Source organism: Tiliqua scincoides, chromosome 1 (assembly GCF_035046505.1).
Source record: "Tiliqua scincoides isolate rTilSci1 chromosome 1, rTilSci1.hap2, whole genome shotgun sequence".
Taxonomy (NCBI): domain Eukaryota; kingdom Metazoa; phylum Chordata; class Lepidosauria; order Squamata; family Scincidae; genus Tiliqua; species Tiliqua scincoides.
The window spans coordinates 258,938,608-258,965,416 of record NC_089821.1 but is presented as its reverse complement, the minus strand read 5'-3'; the positions used below and the strand labels follow the sequence as shown (position 1 = coordinate 258,965,416).

Genomic DNA, 26,809 nt, shown 5'->3' with positions numbered 1-26,809 from the left:
ACTCCCAGGGAAGTGTGGTTAGGAGTGGGCTGCCGGGCAGCAATCCTAGCCACACTTACCTGGGAGTAAACCTCATTGACTCCAATAGGCCTTACTTCTGAGTAGACATGCTTGGGCTTGGGCTGTGAGCACACACAGCCCACATCGGCGGACGGGTGAGGGGGAGAAAAGTTCCCAGGGGAGGGAGGTTTCTGGGGAGCCCGGGGGTTGTAATCCTCTCGCTGCGCCTCCTCTTTTCTCCAGTGCCGCCGGCAGTGAGCGCTCAGGCAGCTCCGCTCTCGCCCTCTCTGCCGCCGGGGAGGGGAGAGAGGAGGCAGGAGGCGTGTCCCTCCCCTCCCCTCCCCTCCCCTCCCCGCCGCCTCTGCCCTCTCTCGGAGGAGCGGCGGAGTCTCAGCCTGCGAGCGGCGCTGCCAGAGGAGCGGGGAGCGGCTGCGGAGGGCAGCGGGAGCCGCGGGGAGCGGCTGCGCCTCCCAACTTGGGGGCTCTCGCCCGGCCGGCCATGCCCTGCGCGCCCGAGCCGCTTGCCTTGCTCTGCCCCGGCAGGGGCGCCCGGCCAGCCGGGGAGTCTCGCGGGGCGGGCGCGCGGGCTGCCTTGGGCTGAAGCCGGAGAGCGGCTTCCGAGGGGGCGCACGCTCGCTCGCTCGCTCGCTCCTGCCGGCGGCGGAGGGGCTGGAGGCTTGAAGCCCCCCGCCCCGGGGTGGGGACTCCCTCCGCCCGCCCGCCCGCCCCCCGAGCCATGAGCTTTGGCCGGGGGCGCCCGTCGGTGGTGGTGCTGAACGTGGGGGGCACCCGCTACTCGCTGGCGCGGGAGGGGCTGAAGGACTTCCCGCTGCGCAGGGTGAGCCGCCTGCACGGCTGCGTGTCGGAGCGGGACGTGCTGGAGGTGTGCGACGACTACGACCGCGAGCGCAACGAGTACTTCTTCGACCGGCACGCCGAGGCCTTCGGCTTCATCATGCTCTACGTGCGCCACGGGCACCTGCGCTTCGTGCCCCGCATGTGCGAGCTCTCCTTCTACAACGAGATGGTCTACTGGGGCCTGGAGTGCTCGCACCTCGACTACTGCTGCCAGCGCCGCCTCGACGACCGCATGTCCGACACCTACACCTGCTACTCGGCCGAGGAGTGCGCCTGGAGGGGCGGCGGCAGCAGCAGCAGCAGCAGCAGCAGCACCGCCGGCCCTCCAGCCCCGGGCCAGGCGGCCCCCGGGGGAGGCACCGCCCAGGAGGGCAGCAGCCCCACGGCGCCCCCGCCTGGGGGGGACAAGAAGTGGCTGGAGCGGATGCGCAGGACCTTTGAGGAGCCCACCTCTTCCCTGGCCGCCCAGATCCTGGCCATGGTCTCCATCGTCTTCGTCATAATCTCCATGGTGGTGCTGTGCGCCAGCACCATGCCCGAGTGGCGGGCCGCGCAGAACCAGAGCATGGAGGAGCAGAGCAGGTACACAGCAGAGTCAATGAGGGAGCCTTCAGGGTAGGAGGAATAGCTTCTTTTCCCCCCTCATCCTCCAAGTGTGTCTGGTCTCTTGTCCCCTGTTGTCATCTCTGGTTTTCTTATGATCCTGCCTGAGACACCAGATCTCGCCCGGCTTGGTGATCCGAATCGTCCTACAGCGCAGAGCAGCCTGTCCAGCAAACATAGTGTGTCCTCCCAAAAGGGAGCAGGGTGTTTCAGAGTCAGCTCAGTTTCAGGTGACAGCTCAGTCCTATGCATGTTTACCCAGATGGAAGTCCCATTGAGTTCAGTGGGACTGACTCCCAGGAAAGCATGCATAGGATTGCAACCTGAGGGCCCAGTCTATCCAACTTTCCAATGTTAGTGCAGTGGCATTCATTCCCTTACCTTGGGGATGCTTCCACGACTGCCCCCCCCACTGCAGGATGCAGTGCATGCCCTGTTGGTGCGAATGCGAGAATTGGATAAGATTTGGCCCTGTGTCAGTTGTCGCAGGAGAGGGTATCCACACTTTAGGGGCCAACCTCCTTCAACGATTTCAGGAAGAACAAGGGATCGACACTCACAAATTGCCCAACTGCGGCATCAGAGTTTCAGGAGCTGGTGTCCAGCTTGTCGGAGCCAACCTGGTGCAAAGATTTAGGATGCGGAAGGCAGGTCACCACTTTTAGGTGGCAGAGCAACCAAATGGCTGGGATTTTTTTTCCAGCTCTGCCTTGCACCATCTTCACCTTAGTTGCCAGGCTGAAGTTTGAAAGCATGCAGGTACAAAATCAATGATGTCATTGTTCTTCCACCTTGGGATCGGAACCCCTTTGTAAAGCCTCAGTTGTGGGGTCACGGCAATTTATGGGAATGAAAAAGGTTGAAGAGTACTGCACTTGAGCACCACCAGGTCAGTGGGGGGGGGCATCCAGTGTAGCGTCTGGTGAACCCCTTCAGGTACCAGGGGATTGTGTCCCAGTCCTGGTCAGGTTCTCAGCAATGGTGTTAAAATAGCTTTCACTAGTGCCAAGCTTCATCGTAACTTTTTATGCTCTTTCTCATAAGAATATTTGGCTCCAGTCAACAGTGCTGGGATGGCATTTAGGGGGTGGTGGTGGAGAGTGGGTGGCGACAGGGGGTGGGATAGACAGTGGGGTCCCCAGCCTCATACATTTATTTATTTATTTATTTAGATCAGGGCGCAAAAAAGTTGAAGCCCGTTGAACTATGTAACCAATTATAGTGCCTGAGAAGGTACTTCTGCCATAGAAAGTTACTGTTTTTGGCATATCAGAAGTCCATATTATCCTTTGCTTTGGATGTTTGCCAAGAAAAGGCTGGGTAAGCATCTGTTGAGGATACTTTAGTTCCGTGCTTTACTTTAGTTTCCGTGCTGTTCTGGGGAACTCCAGTTCCTTCAAACCTTACCAGTGATTCTTCAGTGAGAATCAGTCATGGCAGGCAAATGATTCAGTGAGAATCAGTCATGGCAGGCAAAGTCAGTGAAATTTTGTCCACCCCTACCAATGTCCCCCTGCAACATGGAGCTGTAGGGAAGTGTTGGGGGTGCTCTAGGCAGTTAAGGGGAAGCAGTGGTGAAACCCAGCACCCAACCAGTGCCCCTCCCCCACCAACCAAGATTGTGTCCTGGAACTCACCCCAAGCATGCTTAGCAGATGCACTGGGGATTTGTATCGATGCACAAGGGTTCGGGCGATGAGTAGCTGTGGAACACCTTTCTTTCATAAAGGCAGAAGGTTGAAAACAAATACTGCTTTAGATATAAGATGTCTTGCCTCCTATGAGACGGGTATGATTCAGTCTTTTTCAGTAAGGGTTACTGGGTTGCAACGGATAGATTCACACTGTGCCTTCCAATAATCTCATGTAGTCACAGCTTTTCCCCCCCGCACATTCTTCCCCATCCTTCCTTCCACCTTCTCACCACCTGGAATCCAGCCTGTGATAGCCTTCAGGAGAAGAGCGCCACCAACAGGAGTGGGGAAGGAATGGGCAAGATAAGCTGAGGTTATGTGAGGTAAAAAGGTGGTTTGCAGAGTTTCAACATAGTAACCCTAAAGGAAAAAGTCTCAATGAATCATACCTATCTAATCCTCTGCTGTGAGGTTTCCACAGCATATGGGAAATTTAAAAGGTACAGCACAGCTTTCTGGGTTGCAAACAGGTAACCCTACTTTTCACTTTGTGCCTGTGATATAGTTGGATGATGCCTCCCTGCACTGTCAACCCTTTGATCTTGAAACAGAATTTGCCATAGGTACCAGCTCAATTTTTTCATAAAAAAATTGTAGGGGTGGGATTTGGTTCTATATGGACCCTGGTCCAAAACTTTTTTGAATCATGTAATAGACCATCAGTTCTCAGCGTGCAGACAGCTTTGCTGAGTTTGTCCCATGGAGGTAAGAACTACTAAATAGGTAACGTGATGTCTTTGATTGGACTAACTTCTGTTCTGTAAGAACAAGTAGTCCTTCAGTGATACAGAATTCTTCATTGTGACTGGAGGAGTGCTGTGAAATGCTGGAATACCAGCAGGATTTGGATCACTAAAAGTATCATCTTAATTATTATTTTTAAAATCCCAAATGAGAAGACAAAGAACACCTGATTTGTTTGTTTCAAATTATTGTCTGCCATGCCAGGAAATGGCTGCTCTGCAGAACATAATGCATGATATATAATATTCCAGACACCACAGTGCAAGACCATCTCTTACTTTTCAGTCTGGCAGCAGTCTGCAATGGTTGCTTTTGTCACTCCAGTCTTGCTTTCACAGTATGACTCTCCTCCTGGTGCCATACAGACGGCACCTGCTGCAATTGAGATATTAGGGGCTTCATGGCTATTTTTCCTTGCCCTCTTCCCCTGTGGCAATCAGGAAGGTAGAGCCCTGGTGCCATGCTTCCTTCTTTTCTCTGATTGGCCACTAGACCAGAGCCAAAACTGATAGACTCTCTGCCACCAGCAGAACAAACCATAGGGGGAGGGGCAGTATGTCCTCAAAAACCTCCTGCACACTTGGGAGGAGAAATCTCCCCAAACCTATGTGTGGCCAAAGGTTGAGGAGGATTGGGGCAAGCTCCGGCCATTGAAAACATAAGAGTATTAAAAATATAGGGTGGTTGGGTAATACAAGGAGGAAAGAGTGAAACAAGCAAGCTTGGAAAATAGCTCGGACATGATAGTGCCCAGGTGCAGATCTTAGCAAGAATATAAGCAGGCAATTACAGGCAGACTTGGAAGTAAAATAATTATGTAATGCATCTACATTTCCTACTTTACTAACTCCTCAAGTACCAGCCTAAGGAGTCCGTCACACCTCTCTGATCCCCAGGAAGGTAGGTGAGAACTTGACTACACACAAGTGGTTTCTCTGAGAGAGCCAAACCAGAACATGAACAAACATCCCTGGGCTTGACCTGGAATAATGGAGATTCAGTGAGATCATCCTGCTGGGTGCTTACGATCACCTGGACCTCTGCTGCAACTTGTCTGAGTGCATGCCAGTCCCAGAGGGTGATCTAGCTAGGGCCTTGCTCTTGGGAAAACTAGAGGAATAAGACCAGGTAGACACAAAACTATATCTCTGCTTGGTTGCGTGGTTTTTCTAGGATGGCACCTATTTCAAAATGTCAAAATGGGGAAAAAAGAAGAAAGGAGGGTAGCTCAGTCGTTACTCTTCAGTATGTTTGGAAACCCAAGTCAGAGTCTTTGCAAAAGGGCCAGCTTTCATTTTCTGAGAAGGTGCAAAACGAAATGAAATCCTCCCACCGTTACAAATGTGCTCCAATTTGATAGCTGTGAAGTTTGGCATTTTAGAGGAAGCATCGTAGGGGGTATTTCTCAGAAGAAAACTTTAGAAAATAGTTTAATCTGCAAGAAAAAAATTACCCTTGTTTTGCTGCAGTTTGAGGAGAAACTCCATGGAGTCGCATTTCTGAAAAAAATTGCCACAATCCACCTTCCAGTCTTCCACATGCGCAGTTCCAGATATGGAACTGGCATTTTTAGTTCTAGAAACAGTTTTTATTCAATGAGTAATCTGGTTTAAAGCAACAGAGTTGCTGTAACGATTCTGTCATAGGTTGTCTACAAAACAAGGTATGTTTCAAACAGTGTTACCTCTAAGCGGTCCATGCCATCATCATGTCACTGCTGAACTTCCAGGTTGCTGAGCTCCATGCTGCATGATGCTCAGTGAGAAGGTGCATGGCTGCTTGGTCACGCACCTTAGAAGGAACACTGATTTCAGTTCAAGGAACACTTGATAGCCTTTTTCTGGCAATTTCACTAGCATCTAATATCTTCAATAAAAACCAAGTCTCAAGCTATCCTCTCTCTGTTCTCACACACGTCTGTTGCACTTTACCACCACACATGCTCTTAATCACTAGTGTGTTTCCAAATTCAAACCATATATTTGGTGGAAACAGCGTGATGGAATTTTAAAAAATTCTCGGCAGAAAATGTAACAAATATTTAAACCAGTACTACATAAGAACATAAGAACAGCCCCACTGGATCAGGCCATAGGCCCATCTAGTCCAGCTTCCTGTATCTCACAGCGGCCCACCAAATGCCCCAGGGAGCACACCAGATAACGAGAGACCTCATCCTGGTGCTCTCCCCTACATCTGGCATTCTGACTTAACCCATTCCTAAAATCAGGAGGTTGCGCATACACATCATGGCTTGTACCCCATAATGGATTTTTCCTCCAGATACTTGTCCAATCCCCTTTTAAAGGCGTCTAGGCTAGACGCCAGCACCACATCCTGTGGCAAGGAGTTCCACAGACCGACCACGCGCTGAGTAAAGAAATATTTTCTTTTGTCTGTCCTAACCCGCCCAACACTCAATTTTAGTGGATGTCCCCTGGTTCTGGTATTATGTGAGAGTGTAAAGAGCATCTCCCTATCCACTCTGTCCATCCCCTGCATAATTTTGTATGTCTCAATCATGTCCCCCCTCAAGCATCTCTTTTCTAGGCTGAAGAGGCCCAAACGCCGTAGCCTTTCCTCATAAGGAAGGTGCCCCAGCCCCGTAATCATCTTAGTCGCTCTCTTTTGCACCTTTTCCATTTCCACTATGTCTTTTTTGAGATGCGGCGACCAGAACTGGACACAATACTCCAGGTGTGGCCTTACCATAGATTTGTACAACGGCATTATAATATTAGCTGTTTTGTTCTCAATACCCTTCCTAATGATCCCAAGCATAGAATTGGCCTTCTTCACTGCCGCCGCACATTGGGTCGACACTTTCATCGACCTGTCCACCACCACCCCAAGATCTCTCTCCTGATCTGTCACGGACAGCTCAGAACCCATCAGCCTATATCTAAAGTTTTGATTTTTTGCCCCAATGTGCATGACTTTACACTTACTGACATTGAAGCGCATCTGCCATTTTGCTGCGCTTTCCATTCTGCCAGTCTGGAGAGATCCTTCTGGAGCTCCTCACAATCACTTCTGGTCTTTACCACTCGGAAAAGTTTGGTGTCGTCTGCAAACTTAGCCACTTCACTGCTCAACCCTGTCTCCAGGTCATTTATGAAGAGGTTGAAAAGCACCGGTCCCAGGACAGATCCTTGGGGCACACCGCTTTTCACCTCTCTCCATTGTGAAAATTGCCCATTGACACCCACTCTCTGCTTCCTGGCCTCCAACCAGTTCTCAATCCACGAGAGGACCTGTCCTCTAATTCCCTGACTGTGGAGTTTTTTCAGTAGCCTTTGGTGTGGGACCGTGTCAAACGCCTTCTGAAAGTCCAGATATATAATGTCCACGGGTTCTCCCGCATCCACATGCCTGTTGACCTTTTCAAAGAATTCTATAAGGTTGGTGAGGCAAGACTTACCCTTACAGAAGCCATGCTGACTCTCCCTCAGCAAGGCCTGTTCGTCTATGTGTTTTGAGATCCTATCTTTGATGAGGCATTCCACCATCTTACCCGGTATGGATGTTAGGCTGACCGGCCTATAGTTTCCCGGGTCCCCCCTCTTTCCCTTTTTAAAAATAGGCGTGACATTTGCTATCCTCCAATCTTCTGGTACCGTGGCCAGTACTAGTGATACATATACTAGTGATACATATAGCCTTAGGCAAAATATTCTTTCAAACATTGCTAGATGACTTCTATCAAATAAATGCAACGTCATCATGAAAATGCAGCACCACTGCACATCAAACTATAACATATCATCATGTTGAGTAATGAGAAGAATTTATCGTAAAAAGCATTGGACTAGGAGAGATCAAATGATCGGTCAGCCTTGGCTTTTGTCCAAAGGCAGGATCCACCACATGGGATCTTGAACCATTCGTATTGGTGTTTTCATTGTTGAGTAGTGTAACGTCACTGATGTTAGCCCATTTTCATCTGCAGTTGTGAAAATCTCTTTCTGCAGGATCTCTAGTGATCCAATGGGGTTACTATAGTTGTTTAAATACAGCAACCTTAATCTAGCCCTAAACCCCAATGGTGGGAGATTTTTTTTTTTTTTGAGTGGAAAATTTAACTCTTAGGGCCAATTCTCATAACATACAAATGTTATATACACACAACAAATGTAACTTAAAGCCATGAATACAAAACCGATGTATAGTACATGTTTAATATACAATCATGTTTTACGAAGTAGCGTTTAGTTAAAGCTACATGATTATAAATCTCTTCGCCGAGGAGTTTGCCTAAAGAGAACAGAGGCATAAAGATTTCTCCTAAAGTCCAGTCATCTTCTGTTCTGTACTGTCACATTGGGAAATGTTTGCAGACTAATTGACTGCACATTCTCATGCTCAGAAGAAAAAGAAAATATTCTGGCCACATTTTAATCATTTTTATTTTCTGTTCTGGCATAATTTTCCCTCGGGAAAAGACTCACAGTTTGTTTTGGTTTTCACTGACTGTCAAGGCCAGTCCTCTGAAAGACTGAATGTCTTTGCTGTTGTAAAAAAGTTTGTTTGCTCTGTCCATTCTGTACAGATGTGCAGGTATTAGCAATCTATCCACAGCCCATTTAAACGGATTGCTGCTGCGACTTATTCTGACACAGGGGAGGTCTGCATTACCAGTTTCTTCAGCCTCTTACTAAAAGGCAGGTTAATCAGAACAAGAATTAACCTGAAAGTATTTCAGCATGATCATTTTTTTTTCCATACAATATAGCATAGATTGATGCTTTGGTTTTTGTTCTGCCTTGTTGTGGATGACTACTAGCCTCAGATGGATATGTCCATTTTCATCAGCATCTGACACATCGACCAAGTTCATTCAGGCTGGACGAACATCACGAGATGCATCTGCATCAACTGCTTGTGAGGATCTCCCTGGCTGGATCAGGGGACAAATGTGCAGGAGTTATGGTTGGGAAACAACTTCCCTTGAGGAGGTGCTGTTGTTGTGGAAACATCGCAGTTTTTGAGAGCACAGAATTGTAATACAGGTAGTTTCATTTCTAGGAAGATGCACTTTCTCCCCCACACAATAGCATCTCTTGAATCTTCTTTTGCAAGTAGAACATGCTCCTATTGGCTAGTGCCTGTGTAGTGATTAGCGAGGAGCTCAAATTCTGTACCATTTTCTGGTCTTTAATTTAGTTTTGTGTTTGTTTTTTCTAGCTATTAGATTCAGAGGCTGAATGCCCTTTTAGCATAATTCATCCAGACTTTTAAAAAACTGGTGAGCGTCCTAGGCTGCTCCTCTTTCTATAGCAATGACCTGCTGCTCACTCATTCTGCCTTCGCTCTGGAGCACGTATCCACTTTGCCTTTTTTTTAAAAAAAAAGGTATAAGTAGCTATTTCCTTGTATCATATCATTGCTGTTCCCCAGTTCATTGTGAACTGGATATCATTCTTTTTATAGGGATAGACAACTAATGACCAATAAACTCAATGGATACCCAAAGTCTTCGCTTTTGGACCTGAGCATATGTAGAAAGCATCTGCTTTCTATTGAGTCAGACCCTTGGACCGTTCAGCTCAACATTATCTACACTGACTAGCAAGGTCTCTCCAGCATTTCTGACACAGTAGTCTCTCCAAGACCTATCTGGAGGTACCAGGGATTGAACCTGAACCTTCTGCAGGAAAAAAGTCCCACATAGTCCCAGATCGCAGGTACTGTACTCCATTATTATTCACATCAGCAGTTTGTCCCAACCAAGCAGAACAAACCGAGCTCTTGAATGTCTTCCGTTCCAGGGTGAGCTGCAAATCTTCTGTCCAGATTTGCCTTACCTTATCACTGGTCACATTCTCAGAGACAGAGGCAATCCTCACTCTCCTGGAGACTGTTATTTGCTCCAGAGGCTTTGAGAGTCATCACATTGACAGTCCTGACCTTAGCTCCTCCCAAGGGACTAGAAATTACATGGAGAATAACATTGTTTACCATCACCATTGATTGGAATGGACTTGGAGAAACTCAGTATATGATGGGCCCAACTCGTGGTGAATTCTAATAGATGATATACTCGGGAATGGGAAATGTGCCTGTGATGGGTGCCCAGAAAAGGAGGGGTCTCTGGGTGCCATCTCACAGTGCCTGGTGCCGAGGGTTGGCTGGATGGTCTCATGGGACCCCTGGGTGGGGTGTCCACCTCCCTGGGGTTCCTTGCAGGAGAAGCCTCAGACCAAGCCAGGGGGAGGGGATTCATGACACCCTTATCCTCCTCCCTGGAGGCAGGACCTGAGGCCCTTGGTCTTCAGGCAGGGGCTCAAGCTCCAGCCTCCTGCCTTCCCTCCCCAGCACTGCCTGTCATCACAGGCCTCCCTGTTTTTATCCTCCCCAGCCACACCCTTGGCTCCTCCCCTTCCTCCCTCTCTAGGCTTAAAGGGGCCCTAACCCTGGCCTGCTTCCCTCCTCTTTGGTGGTTAATGGTGACTTGGCCCCTGCTCACTGCTCAGGTCAGGTGAGCCCTGGGGAGATGGTCTCTCCTACCCAGCTGCCCTACGTCTTACCTGGTCAGCTGGAGAGGTGGTGGCGGCTCTATGGCCAGGCAGTTCTGACCCTGGCCTGCAGCCAGGTAAGGCAGGGGTCAGACAAGGGCTCAACCCCTGTCACAGCCATAGGGATATTGATTCTTGTGGCAGATATTCTATTTAGACTAGCTCAGAGGCACAGGCAAAGGTCTTGCTAATCTCCATCCTTTCCAGTGTGATCATCACCAGAAGTCAGTGTTCTCCCCTTTTGCACCTTGATGGCATACAAAGATACAAGCAAAGAGGAGGGAGCAACATAAAGAGGATTCTGCCAAAACCTTTGCTGCTCTTCGCCTCAGGGAGAAAAGAGTTAAAGAGCCCTTTGCCAGTATCTCAGTTCATGGGGGAATGGCAGTGTTGCCAGCCCCCCAGACTTTGTTCAGTTCAAAATATGCCCCTCCCATTACAACTCATTCGCTGACCAGGGTGCTGTTGTCTCTACAGAGGAATTTGCAGTTGGCTAATGCCTTGACAGCTAATGCCACTCCTGGCAACTGAAGTTGCATGCCAAATGCTCCCCCCCACCCCCGCTTACCTGGTGATTTGTTGACTCTGTACAATCCACTTCCTGGATTGGAAAAAGGTGATGGCGCAGAAGGGGTGCCGATTTGCAGTTGAGTATAAATACAGTATCTACAAGTTTGGCTCCTAAGTATTCTTATTCTATTTTGTTGTATTGTTACTTCCTTGCTTGGACTTTCTCTTTCTTGTTGCTAGTACTTGATACAATTTCCCATGGGCCATGGAGGTGCTGGAGTTCAGTGGCAGAACTCAATACTTCATGCAGAAGGTCCCAGTTCAGCCCTTAGCAAGAGCAGTTCACGAATCTCAGGTAGAGAAAATATCCTTGTGCCTCAGAACCACAATCTGGCAGTATATAATACCAGGCTAGATGGACTAATGGTCTGACACACTGTAGGGTACTTGGTACATTTTATAGAATTTCTCTTTGTGTGATCCATTTGTAAAAAAAAAGTCTTCAGCTTGTTTTGAACAGGAGTATACAATGCTATTTGCTTTAAGAGAGAGAGAGAGAGAGAGATGCCATAGGAAATCATTAACCAGTGTTATTTATAAGCTATAGGACAGAAAGGTCCATAAAACAGTATGTCTCTATTTTGAGAAAGAAATGGAATGGGAATTAAAATCACATAGAACTAAGAAGAGTATAAAAATATCTAACTAGTGGTGTAGCTAAGGGGGGCAGGGTGGGTACATTGCCCTGGTTATCACGCTTTGAGGGGGTGCCAACCCATGGCAGTTCCTGAGCTTGAACCAGCCCACCCACCATGTCTCCCTGCCTGTGGCAAGTGTGTGTGTGTGTGTGTGTGTGTGTGTGTGCAGGTGCAGGTGCAGGTGCAGGTGCAGGTACTGGGGCAGTGAGGATGCCTCCTCACTACCACAGGACCTCCTCCTGCACCCCTCTCCTGGATTCTTGGAGCATTCACAAGCCACTCTGAGCAACTTACAACTGCTCTGAGTGCCATAACTCAGAAATATTGGTGACGATGTCGTCATGTCACAATTACTTCAGGGTCAGGCGCTTTGGGAGGAGGTGATGTGGGTGACTGGAATGACAGCCCCAGGTGCCAGAGGAAGCACTGTAATATCGCCATGTTTTAATATGATGTTGCTGTGGTTTTGATACAGAAATGGCTGCTTTAAAAAGGTTAGGTGAACTTATTTTGAAATTTGAAGGGTATTATTCAATGATTGTTTAATAATAATAATAATAATAATAATAATAATAATAATAATTACAGGTATTTATATACCGCCTTTCTTGGTCTTTATTCAAGACTTTATTCAAGGCGGTTTACATAGGCAGGCTTATTAAATCCCTGTAGGGATTTTTACAATTTGAAAGAATGTTCTATCTTACAAGAACCACAATATTCAGGTGTTACTTTCTTGATCTGGTTTCACATTCTGGCCTCCATCCTTCCACGCTCAGAGCAGATGGAATAACTCGGGTCAGCTTGTCAGCTGCTTCAAGGTCACACGGTGCCGGTGGCCTCGAACTGGCGACCTTCAGATGTTATCTTCAGGCAAATGGAGGCTCTACCCTCTAGACCAGACCTCCTGCCAGACCTAACTGTTTAGTGCAGTTATGTTCAGTAGGGCCACTCTGGAGTGAATAATCCAGACTTTTTTCTATCAGCATGTCAGTTTCTGAGGATAACAGCTTTTCATGAAGGTGAATTGGGGGGGGGGAAAGAATTTTTATGAGATTACAAGATTATGTTGATATATTTTTTTCTGAATTTATTATCTGATTTTGGACAGATTATGGCATGCAAAGCAGAAGATTGTGTTTAGGACTATGGCCCTACACCCTGATTGTAGACATAGCAATTGAGGAAAATATTTCATTGAGTACAGTGGAAATTACTTCCAAATAATTTATTGAGGAACAGCGTGCTAGATTTCTTTATAGTCTCTAGAAATTCTGGAGATGTTTCCATTAGTGGTAGTCCTCTTTCTCACCAAGCCTCAAAAATGTAAACAGGCCTTCAGAATTGAGGAAGAGCACCTAATGCATGTGACTAGATTTCAGCCAAAAAAATATAGATAGCACAATTGCTGGCATTGCTCCCTGGAAATCATCAGTTTCAATTTTGCTTGGCAAAAGCTCATAATTAGTTGCAAAATGTTTTTTGTTGTTGTTGCTACAGCAAAACAATCCTCTGTCTTCTCATTTATTTTTTAGAGATCACTCATGTTTCCAGGCGTTGTCACTCCCTGACATGCTTGAAACAAATAGCAACAGCCTCTAGTCAAGAACCGGAATGGTAAACTATCAAGCAGTATAAGTAGCCAAGCAGACGTTGCTGCTCATTGTACATTAAACTCCAAGAAGAGAGCCGGAACTGGATACTGCACTGGCTGTGTGAGGTTGAGTGAACAGCTCTGGCTTTATTCTGCTTGATGGGCCACTACCCTTCCAGGCAGGAGAAACTCAGAGGCCGGTGCGAAGCCTGACCTGGAATTACCTGACAGCTTCTGGAGCCACCTGGGTGCTTCCCAGTAGTGGAAGCAGCAGAATTCTTAGACTGCTGGCTGTGCTTTTGCTCTGTGGCAGAATGAGAAAGAGAGTGAGAGCCAGCCTTGAAGCCTGGAGAAAGCTGGGTTTGGCAAGCACCTGAGCACTACTGTGGAAAAAACAGTGGTGACCCCAAGGCAGCTCCCTGTATGTTCTTGGGTGTAGGATGGAAGTGAAAGAGTGGAGAAGTGTAGGTCACACATTGGTGCCTAGGAATGCACTTCATGTTGTGCTAACTTTTAGTGTGTAGAGTTTGCACATTATCGGTGGGCTTTGCTCCAGTGCCTTTAAAGATCAATCTAGACATTGCTGTAAGCAGATGATTGGGGCTAATAGTTTTTATTTAGCGAATAGCAGCTTAATCCTCCCCAGAGCTCAGGACTGGCGGGGGGGGGGGGAGAGTCTTTCTCCTCCTGGTTTGGCCCTCCTGACAGCTGCTGTTTATCTTGGGGGGCGGGGATATTCTATTGACTGGTGCCAGTGGGAGGTTTTCTTCCAGGAAAAGTGACTGCAGGAAGAGAATGTGCTGATTGGGATTGAAACCATGATGATGGCAAATGATTCAAGCCTTCCTTTCTCATGTCATGGTTCTGATGTGCAGCAGGGTCCATTCCAGCTGCTGTTGGCTGGACAAAGATGAGCAATCTAACCCCTGCTGGGTTCTCAAAATAACATCTAATTGACTAGAGACTGTTGCTAGTCACTCCAATCATATAGCCTGATTGGAGCCTGTCACTCAGACCTTTAGAATGAAAAGTTTTTCCCACAACTAGTTTTCATGCTAGATAACTACTTGCTTTTCATGTTCTACTGTCTGTTACAGTGCTGTTAAAGGCGTAGGAGCATAGGACCTTTAAAAATGTGGCAACCCATTTGTGTGAGGTTTGAAATGTCCAAATCTGACCTTATAGTGAATTTGCAGAAAGGCGGAACCTAAGTTTGTACTCAAGCTAGATCCGTTTGTGCAAGGTGTTTTAGGGCATATCTACATTACAGACGTTAAAACAGTCTAAAGGGGTGCAATGAGCAAGGTTGCCAACGTTTCAAGCAACCACCGCAGCTCTGTATTTTAGCAGCATATTGCTGTGCACAACTTAGCAGATGAAAGATTTCATGATGTGGAGATGAACATGACTGCCTGCTATTTGTTGCAGACACTGGCATAGCTAGAAGGGGGGCAGGACAGTAAGTTTTGCAGGGAGCCTCCCCACAGCCTGCAAGTGGCTCCTCCCCCTCCCCTTGGGAGACATTCACCTCTGTTTTGCCCCCCTAAATGGCTCCAAAGGGGAGGGAAGGAGCTGCTTGCAAGCTGCTGTGAGGCTAAACGGAGGTGAATGGCTCCCAAGGGGAGGGAGAGGGGCTTGTTGCACTCCGCACTGAGGCTCCCTGCAAAACTTAGTGCCCCCCCCTCTAGCTATGCCAGTGGTTGCAGATTAAACTGCTTGTAAAGGCACAACTGTAGAAGTTGGCTGGAAAGTTAGCATCCTTGGAGTACAATCCAAAGATCTAGCTGGGCCGGCATTAGTCCCTTATGCTGGCCCAGGAGTGTCACAAATGCGCTCAAATGCACTTGCATTTGAGTCAGGGTGGCTGGTGTAAGGATGTGTGCCGTCCTCCCCACACTGGAGCAAACTGCGGCAGAGGTGAGTTTGGGGAGGGCAGGCTGTTTTGGGGGTGTTTCAGGGTGAGGGGAGCAGGGGCGGTGGTTGGACCATGGGCGGACTGGGCCCATGAGAGGGGTGGGACTGGCCTCTGGCACTTATACTGGATTCTAACCCTCCTCCTGAGCAGCCAAGCCTAACTCTGAGCTGCTTGGATCTGCACCAGCGATTTAGCTGGCACAGATCCCAGTAGCCCCATTGCAGTGGCTCCAGCAGTGCTCTGGGTAAGGACACTTACACCAGGGTAAGGTATATCCCCTTGCCCCAAGTTGTGCCACAACCACCTCCAACCCTGCGCTGGAAACAGCACAGGCCGATTGGCCTATCTGTTCCAACACAGGTTAAGATTGGGTTGTAGCTAAATAGTAGTCCTTACATTGAACTGATCTAAGTCTGTTGCGCAACTCTGCTTTCAGAAAAGCAGGATGGTCTGTATACAGCAGCAGAGCAGAATGTGTTGCTCACTGTGTGTTTTCCACATAAATATTTTCAAGGTCCCTCTTACCCTTCTGCTCCCAATCCTAGGTGCCCTGCTGGAGTGTTAGTTTAAGCCTCTCCTTCAGCTTTTTGAGAATTTAAACACCCCTGTTCATTTTCCTCTTGTTCCCACACAGCAGATGGCTGATGAGGGCTCCTTAGCATTTCTGACCTGTGCACATGGCTATAAATTAATTGTGGGCATGACTTGCTGAAATACATGCTATGGAAAATCCATTTTAGGATTGCTTTTTCAAAGCTTCACCATAACAGGTCATTTGGAACTATTTAACACTGTGGAACCATTTAAAGGGAGGAAAAAAACAAACCATAACCCTGTTACGCCAATAAAACTGTCATGCGTGCTTCTTGCAGACTTTTCCCAGGGATGTACATAGGATCAAGAAAGGACTGTCATCATCCCCCATCTTTTATGCTGGAATGGCAATTTCCCAGTTCGTGCTTTGCAAAACCTCCCCTTGCTGAACTTGGAGTCGCAGGTCTCTTAAAATTGTATTGGAGCCCCAAACAGCTGCTTTTGCAAGCATTACCCTTTATTATTTACAGGAACATTTATTCCCATTTAAAAACTGATCCCTATAAAAGTGTAGCTGATTGCTTCATATTCTCAGGAACATCAGTAAAGGAAGAGGTAGAACTTCAGAACACCCAGACATACTTTGGAAAAAAAACACACAAAAACGAAAGTGTTCTAGGCTAACAGCCAGTTTGGCAAATCCTAGCCTGTAGCACCCTTCTTTTTGGCTTAAATTTTAAACTTCTTTAAATAGAGGTCTGTGGGTGGATCATGAATACTATATAGGCATAACTTTTAAGCAGATGGATATGATTAGTTTTCTGCCATGGTATTCATATTTCACAAGATGCTTCTCATATGTGCAAGCTGGGTACAAGCATGTCCCCTTATTTCCACTGCATGTAGTCCCTAAAAATGTAATCCATGCTCACATTTCATTTAGATCAGTGTGTTTTAACAGCTCTGTTATGTGATTAGAGCTATAGTGCTATGAACATTTCCTTGGCAGTAATTGTTGGCATCTTTCAGTCTCGGAAGACTATGGTGTCACGCTCTGAATGGTGGTTCTGGAACAGAGTGTCCTCTCCAGTGCGCGAAGCCTGGGTAAAGTAGGTATGGAGGATAGGCTGTTACCCATGCAGCAAATCCCCCCTCTCCACGTCGCTGAAATGGTCCAATGGAAAGGCAGAGGCCAATACGGTTGGTTCCAGCGGCGTCGTAGGAGTTCCCAGAACGTGACTGTGTTCAGCCATGAACTGCCTCAGGGACTCCGGCTCCGGATTTTGCCTCGAGGTTGACTCCTGAAGCCTTTTCCATAACTGGATGTAGCCACAAGGCAGTGGAGGTTTGGGATCAGAGTTTTCCTTCTCTCAGATGAGCTGCCTTCCCAGGCTAACGAGTCCCATCTACCCGGTGGCTGTTTAGTCGCCTCTTACGACAAGTACAGCCACACTGAGGGCCTATTCTTATCCCCAGCCCCCGGGATACTCCTTGGCAGTAAGGTGCAGTGAAACTGCCTTCTGAGTAAACATTCTATAGGATTCAAGTCTCATCCCACAATTTTGGAACAACATACATGGGGCATACATGCAAAACTTTCACTTTCTGTTTTTATTTGTATACATAGATATTTATATTCTGCCTTTTGGGTCCTCAAGGTAGCTCACACAATATAAGGCATTTTAACTAAGAGTGATCAAATCACTAATTCTGGTTTAAACAGAAGAGTTAACCACATGTTTAGCAGCACATTCCTATGCATGTTTACTCAGCCCTCTTGTGTTAAATGGGGCCTACTCCCAGGAAAACTTGCTTTGAATTGAACAACTCCTAATGTCCTTGTTCATGGCAGAGGCCAGATTTGACACAGGGACCTCCTGATTCATAGTTTGATCCCATAGCCACTATTGTCTCAAGGATATTGTCTGAGCTATGCTAGTAACTGTGATAGAGGCAAATGAGGAAATAAGAGTAGGATTGCCTACTGACTGGGGGGGGGGGGAGAATGACAGACATTTGGCCAGCTCCTGTCTGGCCATCCCATTTAACAAGGATTTGCCATGCAGTTATCAGCAGATGATGTGTTTGATGGCAGAGGGCTAAACCTGATCTCCAGATGAAATAGCTGCTAAAGAGATAGTACCAGAGACCAGTTCAGAAATTGGAATTCTAATGACATAAGTCACATGTATAGTGGAAGAACTTAGCAGTTGGCTATTTGAGGAGGGGAGAGGTTGGGGCTGTGGTCTGTCTCCTCTCACTGCCCCCTCAAAGTGACCCACTGGCAAGAGTTTCCCCCACCCAAAGATCTTCCACCCCAATCCTGTAGATCAGTTTACCCAGATGTGCTCTAGGGTTTGGCCTGAAGCACATTGCTGTTGTCAAGCCTGTCAGGAATGTGTTTCTGCAAATTCATGTTTGTGGGAAAGGTTTATGGGCTTCCACACAAGATGGCAGATTGGAAGCCTGATCTATCTACCATTAGCTGCACAAAGGCTCTTGCTTAGGGGCCAAGTTAGAAGGACTTGCTAGCTGGGAGCTGGTTTCGATGCTGGTGTGAGAAATGGCAGTTGCCTCTTTACTAGTGATGGGGTGGTAAGTTCTGAAGTTCAGGAGCTCATCATGATACACTTCACTAACAGTCCAATCCTATGCATGTCTACTCAAATGCAAGTCACATTATAGTCAATGGGGCTTACTCCCAGGTAAGTATGGATAGGATTGCAGCCTTCGGCAATTAAAAAAATAAACATTAAATTGCTTTCTTAGGATGTTTCTTCTCCAGTCATTTGTTTCTACTTTGGAACTTATTATACTTCAGTTAGATGTAACTTAGTTCAGCCTAAATTCTTGGAGCAGGTTGCAATATTTTAAAAAAACACATTAAAAATGGAATGAAACATATATCAGAGAAATATAAAATACTATATATATATTAACGTAGTAGCCTAAGTATATTTAGGCAGAAGGAAATTGTACTATGTGCAATAGGATTTGCACCCATATAAATTTGCCCAGAATTATAGCATTAATATAAGCTACATACTACCTCTCAGAACCTCTTGGGAAGGACAATGGCTCAGATATTAATGTATGCCCCTAGGCATTTTTCTCAGTTTGTCTCTTGGTAAGTTTGATGCTTCTTCTATGCTAAAGCCCTTTGGAGAAAATGTTTTCAAGGCACTAACTGAACACTCCTGCTGCAGATGTTGTTGCTCTTGCTGCAGGAGAAGTCCCAATGCCAAGCTTCACTATGCCCCCCTTAACTACATCCATCCATTACTCACACTTTTGGATTAACTGCTTGAGCAACCATCCCTCTTCTCTCCACTTGTGGCAAACAGGAAATGTATTGCTGGATCTGTTTCAGAAGTGTTAATGAGCGAGTGGTCCTGCCTTACAAGAAGGAGCTTGGTCGTCTTTTGGTTCCTTTTAGTTCTATTTGCTAGATTAGACTTGGCGTCAGGTACTTGCCTGGTTTCCTGAAATAAGTAAAACTTGCCTCTAGACCAGGGGTGCTCAATAGGTGGATCGCGATCTACCGGTAGATCGTGAAGCAAAATGAGTAGATCGCGGAGTGCCGACCCCCCCTTCAGGTGCCTCTGGGAGGAAACACCGGGAGTAAGGCCCATTGTACTCAATGGGGCTTACTCCCAGGTAAGTGTGGCTAGGATTGTAGCCTCACAGCCTAATCCTAGGCATGTCTACTCAGGAGTAAGTCCTGTTATACTCAGTGGGGCTCAAGGTACACCAACATACATTGTACACATAAACGTTATATGTTATGATGGCGCGAACATTGTAAAAAAAACTCTGGTAGATCTCTGGGCCTTGCTGGGTTTCAAAGTAGCTCTCGAGCCAAAAAAGTGTGAGCACCCCTGCTCTAGACAGAGGAATGCAGCACACACAGCTGTGCAGTTCCCTCTAAGATAATGTCAGAAGAACTACAAAGCTCTTCAAGCAGCCTCAGTGGCCCAGCACTGTTTATGGAGTCATTGTGCAGTAGTGCGTAGAGAAAGTTACAGGTTTGTTTCCCAAGTTACAGGTTTGCTCCCCAATATCTCCAGTTACAGGATCTCAGTATGGCTAAAAGGGGGGAGGGTTGAAGCCCCTCTGCGTGAGACTTAAGAGAGCCTGGACCAGTTAAAGTGGACAGCACTACCCTAGATGGACCAAGTATAAGGTACTTTTATGTGAGCGTGAGTGCAGGAGAAACAAGTGGGGAGCGGGGGTAGAGAGTGAGCAAGTGACCACCCTCTGAAAAATTAATGCACTAGCTCTGAAAAAAGTAATGAGTCACTGCACCCTAAGCACACCTCCTTGGAAGTAAGATCTAAGGCTGCAATTTTCAACCACTGTGCCGTAGCACACTGGTGTGCCACAAATGGTCTGCAGGTGTGCCGTGGGAGTTTGGTGGAAGGTCATTTATTAGTAGGGCCATTGGAGGATGTAAGCCTCAATAGTGTGGTGTGCCTTGTCAATTGTCAAAAAAACAGATGGTGTGCCTTGACAATTTTAGTACCTTGTCAGTGTGCCATGAGATGAAAAAGGTTGAACACTGATGTAAGAAGTGGAACTGTATTCCAAATACTTGTGTTCTAACCTGAAGTATCCTTTAATCCAGTCTCACATTAACTTATAAGCAACCAGAAGGATTCTTGATCCTGAATTCACAGGGCGTTTGGCTGAGTAACAGCGGTAGATGTGGGGGCAGCGCAGCGATGTTTTCTAGTGCTTCTTTGATGCAGGAATAAAAGCATCATCTTGCACAAACTGATGTTGACAAGTTTAATCACACGCTGTCTTGTCTTCTGTTTTTTTCCCCTTCATGTTTCTTGTCTTGTATACTATGTTTTATTCAGACATTTAGTGGATGATGAGGCCAATCCTTTGATTTTTCTATTTTTAGTACTAAACAAACTCGCTGAAGAATTTTAGACAACTTTGGAAGGGAAAAATATGTGCAATTTGCAACTGAAAGATGCTTTGACAGTTCAGAATGTAATTACTTGAGTACAACAAACTAGCCATTATTAGTGATTTTTAAAGTATTATGAAGCACTCTAAACTAGTCTATATGTAAAATAAGCTATTCTTTTTAGGACTTATCAACCAGAGCAGAAAATTAAACAAAGTGATTGGTTTATAAGGGGGGGGGAACCTGCACGAGACCTAGATTTTGAATGCGTAGACAAAGAATTTCATTAAATAACTTCCATGCAAAAGCTGATAAATGCTTTGAATTAGAGAATTTTAGAGGAAGTCTAAATCAACATTCAACTCAGGTGCAGTGAATACAAGAGAAATCTGAATGGCCCTGCGTGTTGGAATATCTCCTGTTGATTAGAACTTGTTTCTTCAATTACTTCTCAGATTTTCTTAATTTATTGAAGCTAAATCATAACTGTCAACCCCGGCAAGGCTGAAGCACAACATTTTAAGTCTGTTTAGTGCCATAAAATTAAGGATAATTATGTGCTGTGTGGTTATGGCTGCTGAAGAACTTTGCCAGCCTTAAAACAGAAAAAAATCTTGTTCCTGTATTCATATACCAGAGCCTGTATCAAAACACAGGCAAGCTGTTTTTAAAAAGAATTTATTTTTCACAGATTAACAGCACAATCCTATGCATGTCTACTCAGAAGTAAGCTCCACTGAATTCAGTTAGTCCTAACTCTCAGGTAAGTACAGTCCATGCATCATTATTCACAAGGGTTCCGTTTCGGAACCCGCCTCCCCTAATGAAAAAAATCAGTGGATACCAAATAAGTGGAAAAATATTTTTAAAGACCCACTTTCAGGTTTCTTGCTTCTCTGTTGTCGTCCTAGAATGCAGTGATATAGACTAGTGGATATCACACATTTAGCACCGGTACCCACTTTTTAGAATGAGAATCAGGACCCACAGGAAGTGACACCATCAAGCAGGAAAATTTTTAACAATCCTACGCTGCAATCCTACCCACATTTACCCAGGAGTAAGCCCCATTGACTATCATTGTTAAAAGAATATACTGCAGGCACTCGCCTATAAGTCCATCTCACAGATAAGACGAGGGCAGGTTTTGAGCCCAAAATCATGGAATTTGCTATGACCCTAAGTCAGGGGTTTGACTTAGGGAGGTGTCTGACTATAATTTTGTCTGATTTTACCTGAGGCCAGATCCTGAAAAATAACCTCCCGGTAATTGTTACCTAAGAACTGTGCAGTCACTAATTTATTAAAAACACAGTATATATACATAGTACGTGTGCATACATACATACACTATTTTTAATACTGTTTTTGCTATACTATGTATACATAACAGCAAAAACAGTATTAAAAATAGTCTCTAATTTATTAAAAACTATGATCTATCTCATAGATCATAAGATACATTTTTATTCACTAATTCTTTTAATTGTTCTCTCAACAATTCCATCCACACTTTCCTAGGAGTAAGCCTCATTGACTTTAATGGGACTTACTTCTGAGTAGACAAGCCTAGGATTGGGCTCTAAGTACACTGGAAACAGCATACCAGTAGAACCATTAATGAAATCCTCCTTTAAAGTACCTGGTGCCTTGTCAAAGGCTCTACGTAGAACACACAACTGCGAGTGTGCAATTCAGTTCACAGTAGAGAGACAAGCAACAAGGAGTGACTGAGCAAGTGCAGCTGCACATAGTTGCACCTGATTTACTTGGAAGTAGACCCTCTAGAGGAAGGGCAGCTGCGCCTCCTGGCTTCGTGTGGAGGTCCTGGCAGGAGGATACTGCAGAAGCAAGCATACTCTCCTAAAAGCTTACTACTTAAGCAGCTGTTGCAAGTGCTTCCTAGCTCCTGCCAGCATGCAGCTAAGATCTCTGGCTAAAATACCTGTTGCTGCAGAATAATTCTACTTTAAATTCTACTCTCTGCTTTTCCTGTGTTTTGCATCTTTGCAAGGTCTCCAGGTCTCTTCCAGTGAAAAGGACACACACACAGGGAGATTGCTTTTCTCTCTCTCTCTCTCTCTCACTCTCACTCACTCACTCACTCACTCACAGATGCTCCCCCCCCCCATACACAAATGCAGGGACTTTTCCCCTCCAGTCCAACTTCATTGGTGAGGATAGGGGGAAATGAGGTTAGCAAAACATTTTGCAAAGGAGAGACTGAAGTGTGACTGTATACAGTAAGGGGAGAGGTGGAGAGGAAAGCAAGAGGAGGGAATAGACTGGGAGCCCAATCCTAGGCATGCCTACTCAGAAGCAAGTCCCTTAATAGTCAGTGGGGCTTACTCCCATGAAAGTGAGGCTAGGATTGTAGCCTTAACTGTTTTAAGTGCTCTCTCTCTCACACATTCAAACTTTTCCTTTTATAAAAGTTAACTCTTCCTCTCCCACCCAGTACAGCTTCATCAGTGGTGAATGATTATGGGAGAGGGGCTAGCAAGCCTCAGCTTAGCAACAGAGAGTTTAAAGTTTGGATTCAATAAGGGGGAGGGGGCAAAAACAAGAAGGAAAGAGGAGATGGACTTAACCTTTTCAATGGCTTGAGAAACAAAGGTACAGCCTTCTGCAGGCTGCCTTTCTCTCTCTCTTTAAAAAGATCACTCTCCCCCCTTCCCAACCCTGTCCAACTTCATCTGTGGGGAGATGGGAAGGGGGTTAGCAAGTTGGGCTTTCCAATGGAGTGCTTGAAGTTTAAATACAGTGGGAAGGGGGAACAAGAAGGAAAGAATAGATGGACTCAGCTGTTTTAAATGACTGCTTCTCCCTCGCTCAGACGCCCCCTCCCACACACAGCTCATTGTCTCCTGCTCTGTCTTGGGTGCCGCTCCAGAGATGCCACCATGGGTGTTGGTGCTGAGCGAGGGGGGCTGCTGATGGCTGCTGTGGCAATTGCCCTGCCCTGCCCTGCCCTGCCCTGCCCTTGGAGCTTCTGCAGCTGGGCAACAGCCTGAAGGAGCACATAGAGCACACCCAAAAGCAGCTGCAAATGCTCAGCAGCAGCCACAGCCTCCTCTGCCCCGGAGATAAGGCGGGGCAATGATTCAGGCTGCTTTTCTGGGAAGAAATGTTCTGCCTTATAGGCGAGTATCTATGGTACATAGTAGCTTGTTAAAAGTACAGGTCTAACATTTCCCTAAATGCAGTCACATACAAGGTAGCATCAAGTCTAATATATTAAAAATAAATACTGACATGAATGGGGACCCACCTGAAATTGGTTTGTGACCCACCTAGTGGGTCCTGACCCACAGTTTGAGAAACACTGGTATAGACACTGTACTGCATTCAGCCACTAGATGGGGTGAATAGTGGAATCTAATGGAATGAAATAATTATTTAACATTGTGAAAGTAGGAAATAGAACTCTGGTGCTTTTTTCCTTGTTACAAGGCATTTAAAGGTGGTCCTCGGTATCAGTGGTAAGTCAAATCAGTGAATACCAAATCAGTGGATACCATGTTCCCACCTACGTGTCTAGGATTGCAGCCATAATTATCTTATGATTTAGCTACATTTTGAAACTTTTTTCAGCCCGCTGCCCACACCTGAGTAGGATTTGAGGGGTTGCATATTCAGACTGCAAACTCAGGTCCAACCTGAATATATACACAGATGTTATACACAGATTTTTTATACCTGGATTTGGCTGAACACGAATGGCCACTGCAAATGAGAAGGAATTTGCTAATCCCTGGAGAAGGGGAAAAATGCATCCCTTTAAAATTCACAGTTTAAAAAACTGCTTTTCTTACTTTTGTAAAGAAACAGTCATGCAAGTGATTACAAGTATAACCAAATTATCCATGAATTTTTCAATATCTCAAGGGTCCTTTAAATTAAAAGAAAACAGTTGTTTAACAATAGCCTCATTAATGTGAGAGAGGGCAGCCAGCTGACAATCCATCAATCAGTCTCCAGGCTTCCCTCTGAGCCTTTGACCCCTCTCTTCCTCCTGAGCTTGTGAAAGAAAGATAATCACTTTGCATTGGTGAAGGGAGGGCTGGAAGGGAAACCTTTCTAAGCATCTGGAGAGAGACTGATTGATGAATTGTCTTCTTAATATCTCTATGGCTGCAATCCTAACCTAGCTTTCCTGAGTAAGCCCCATTGAACAAAATAGGACTTACTTCTGAGTAGACCTGGTTAGGATTGTGCCCCATCTTACATCACAATGGTCAGCAAGGCTGTTTTTAAATTGCCCAGCAAAGGGACATTGTTTTTTAAATGGATTTGTTTTAATGCATTTTTTGCTGTTCAGTTCTGGGAGTTCTGAAAGGGAACCCTCCGGAATAATGAGACTCAACCTGTGCCCCATAAAATCCACATGACACTGTAAATTTCCCCTCTTCTGTCAAGCTGCATTGTGCAGGCATTCTGCCGGATGCCCAATACAGCTCAGTCATTCATTTTAATCAGAGGCCTTCCCCTGCTTCCCAAGCAACACCCAACCACTCCATCTTTCTCAGGAAGATCAAGTAGACCCATATGTAGGGCCACTGCATTGTGGCCTTATGTTCATAATGTCAGACTTGCCCCATGGGCACATGCTTCCTTTGAGTGTTCTCCAAAGTTGCAGCGGAGAGTACTTTATGTGCATCAGAGCCAACCACACTGCTGGGATGGGGCTTCTGCTTGATTTGCTTTCCATGAGAATGTAGGTTTGTGGACTTGAAAGGAGTGGGCAAAGCCTTTATTGTAGGGTAAGTAGTCATCATTTGAACTGAGCCTGTATTTAGCTGATGGCCTTACTATATTAAAAGCCTTATGCTTTATCCAAAAGTTGCAATGATGTATGAGCATGGTTTACATTTTGGGTCAGTAACCTAAACAGTCCATACCATTTTAAAAGTCTCATGCACTTTACTTTTCAGCTCACCTTATCTGGTACTATGGTTAATGATATGGTAACACAGTGTTCTGTTGAGTTACATCAACCATCTAGAAAGAATTATTGGGCTGCTTGGCAGATATTGCAGCCGATTTAACTGGGAAGAATTTTTAAAGGGTCCAGACTAGACTTTCAGAGGGGAATAAACACCGCTTGATCCCAATGGAGAGGTACTGATCCTGGTTCAGCATGTCTGTCGTAGCATTTATTTATGCAAGGAGTAGGAGACCTCTGCTGATATAAGTCTTTGATCAATCAGTTCTAAATTGTGGAGTCATTCTTAACACGCCTAGGGTTTTAAAATAAATGCATACAGATAATTTTTTAAAAATATCCATGTTGTGTTTACTGAGAGACATTTGTAATTTCCTGATAGCAAGATATGAAAATAAGGTTTTAGTAGAACATAATTAAACAGGAGGTGAATATTGTTCATTTAGTACTCAATTAGTCATCACCAGAATTCCACAACCCTGAGCCATGAAATTCAGTAGTTGGCATACTTATCTACTAAAAGTTTGACTCTGTGTCAATGTAATAATGTCCAAACCCAAAACATAAATATATACCTGTACTGGCTTCCACAGGAAATGAATTGTTGTGCTTGTGTTTGTTTTGTTTTTAAACAGGATAATTGAAGCTATCTGCATAGGCTGGTTCACTGCAGAGTGCATTGTGAGGTTCATCGTCTCCAAAAACAAGTGTGAATTTGTCAAGAGGCCCCTGAACATCATTGACTTGCTGGCAATAACTCCTTACTACATCTCTGTGTTGGTGACGGTGTTCACAGGGGAGAACTCTCAACTCCAGAGGGCTGGAGTCACCTTGAGGGTCCTGAGGATGATGAGGATTTTTTGGGTGATTAAACTTGCCCGTCACTTCATTGGTCTTCAGACACTTGGCCTGACTTTAAAGCGCTGCTATCGGGAGATGGTGATGCTGCTCATCTTCGTCTGTGTTGCTATGGCAATTTTCAGTGCACTCTCCCAGCTCCTTGAACACGGGCTGAAACTGGGAAAGCCAAATGAGGGCTATGCCAGCATCCCGGCTGCTTGCTGGTGGGTGATCATCTCTATGACCACTGTTGGCTACGGCGATGTATGTCCCGTCACAATACCTGGAAGGATTCTTGGCGGGATTTGCGTAGTCAGTGGGATTGTGTTGCTGGCCCTGCCTATTACTTTCATCTATCACAGCTTTGTGCAGTGTTACCATGAGCTCAAGTTCCGGTCTGCTAGGTACAGCAGGAGCCTCTCCGCTGAATTCTTAAATTAA

General features: G+C 45.8%; 1 protein-coding gene across 2 annotated transcripts; it reads left to right on the top strand.

Moving 5' to 3' along the window:
* The first annotated feature begins 736 nt into the window (after window positions 1-736).
* On the top strand, window positions 737-26,809 carry KCNG3 (potassium voltage-gated channel modifier subfamily G member 3). Of its 2 annotated transcripts, none has more exons than XM_066611778.1 (3): window positions 737-1,129; window positions 1,199-1,440; window positions 26,164-26,809. In XM_066611778.1, exons 1-3 carry the CDS (start codon window positions 737-739, stop codon window positions 26,807-26,809), a joined length of 1,281 nt encoding a protein of 426 aa, XP_066467875.1. The 2 variants fall into 2 exon arrangements, with proteins under 2 accessions (XP_066467875.1, XP_066467874.1); XM_066611777.1 differs by having other exon boundaries at window positions 1,199-1,473.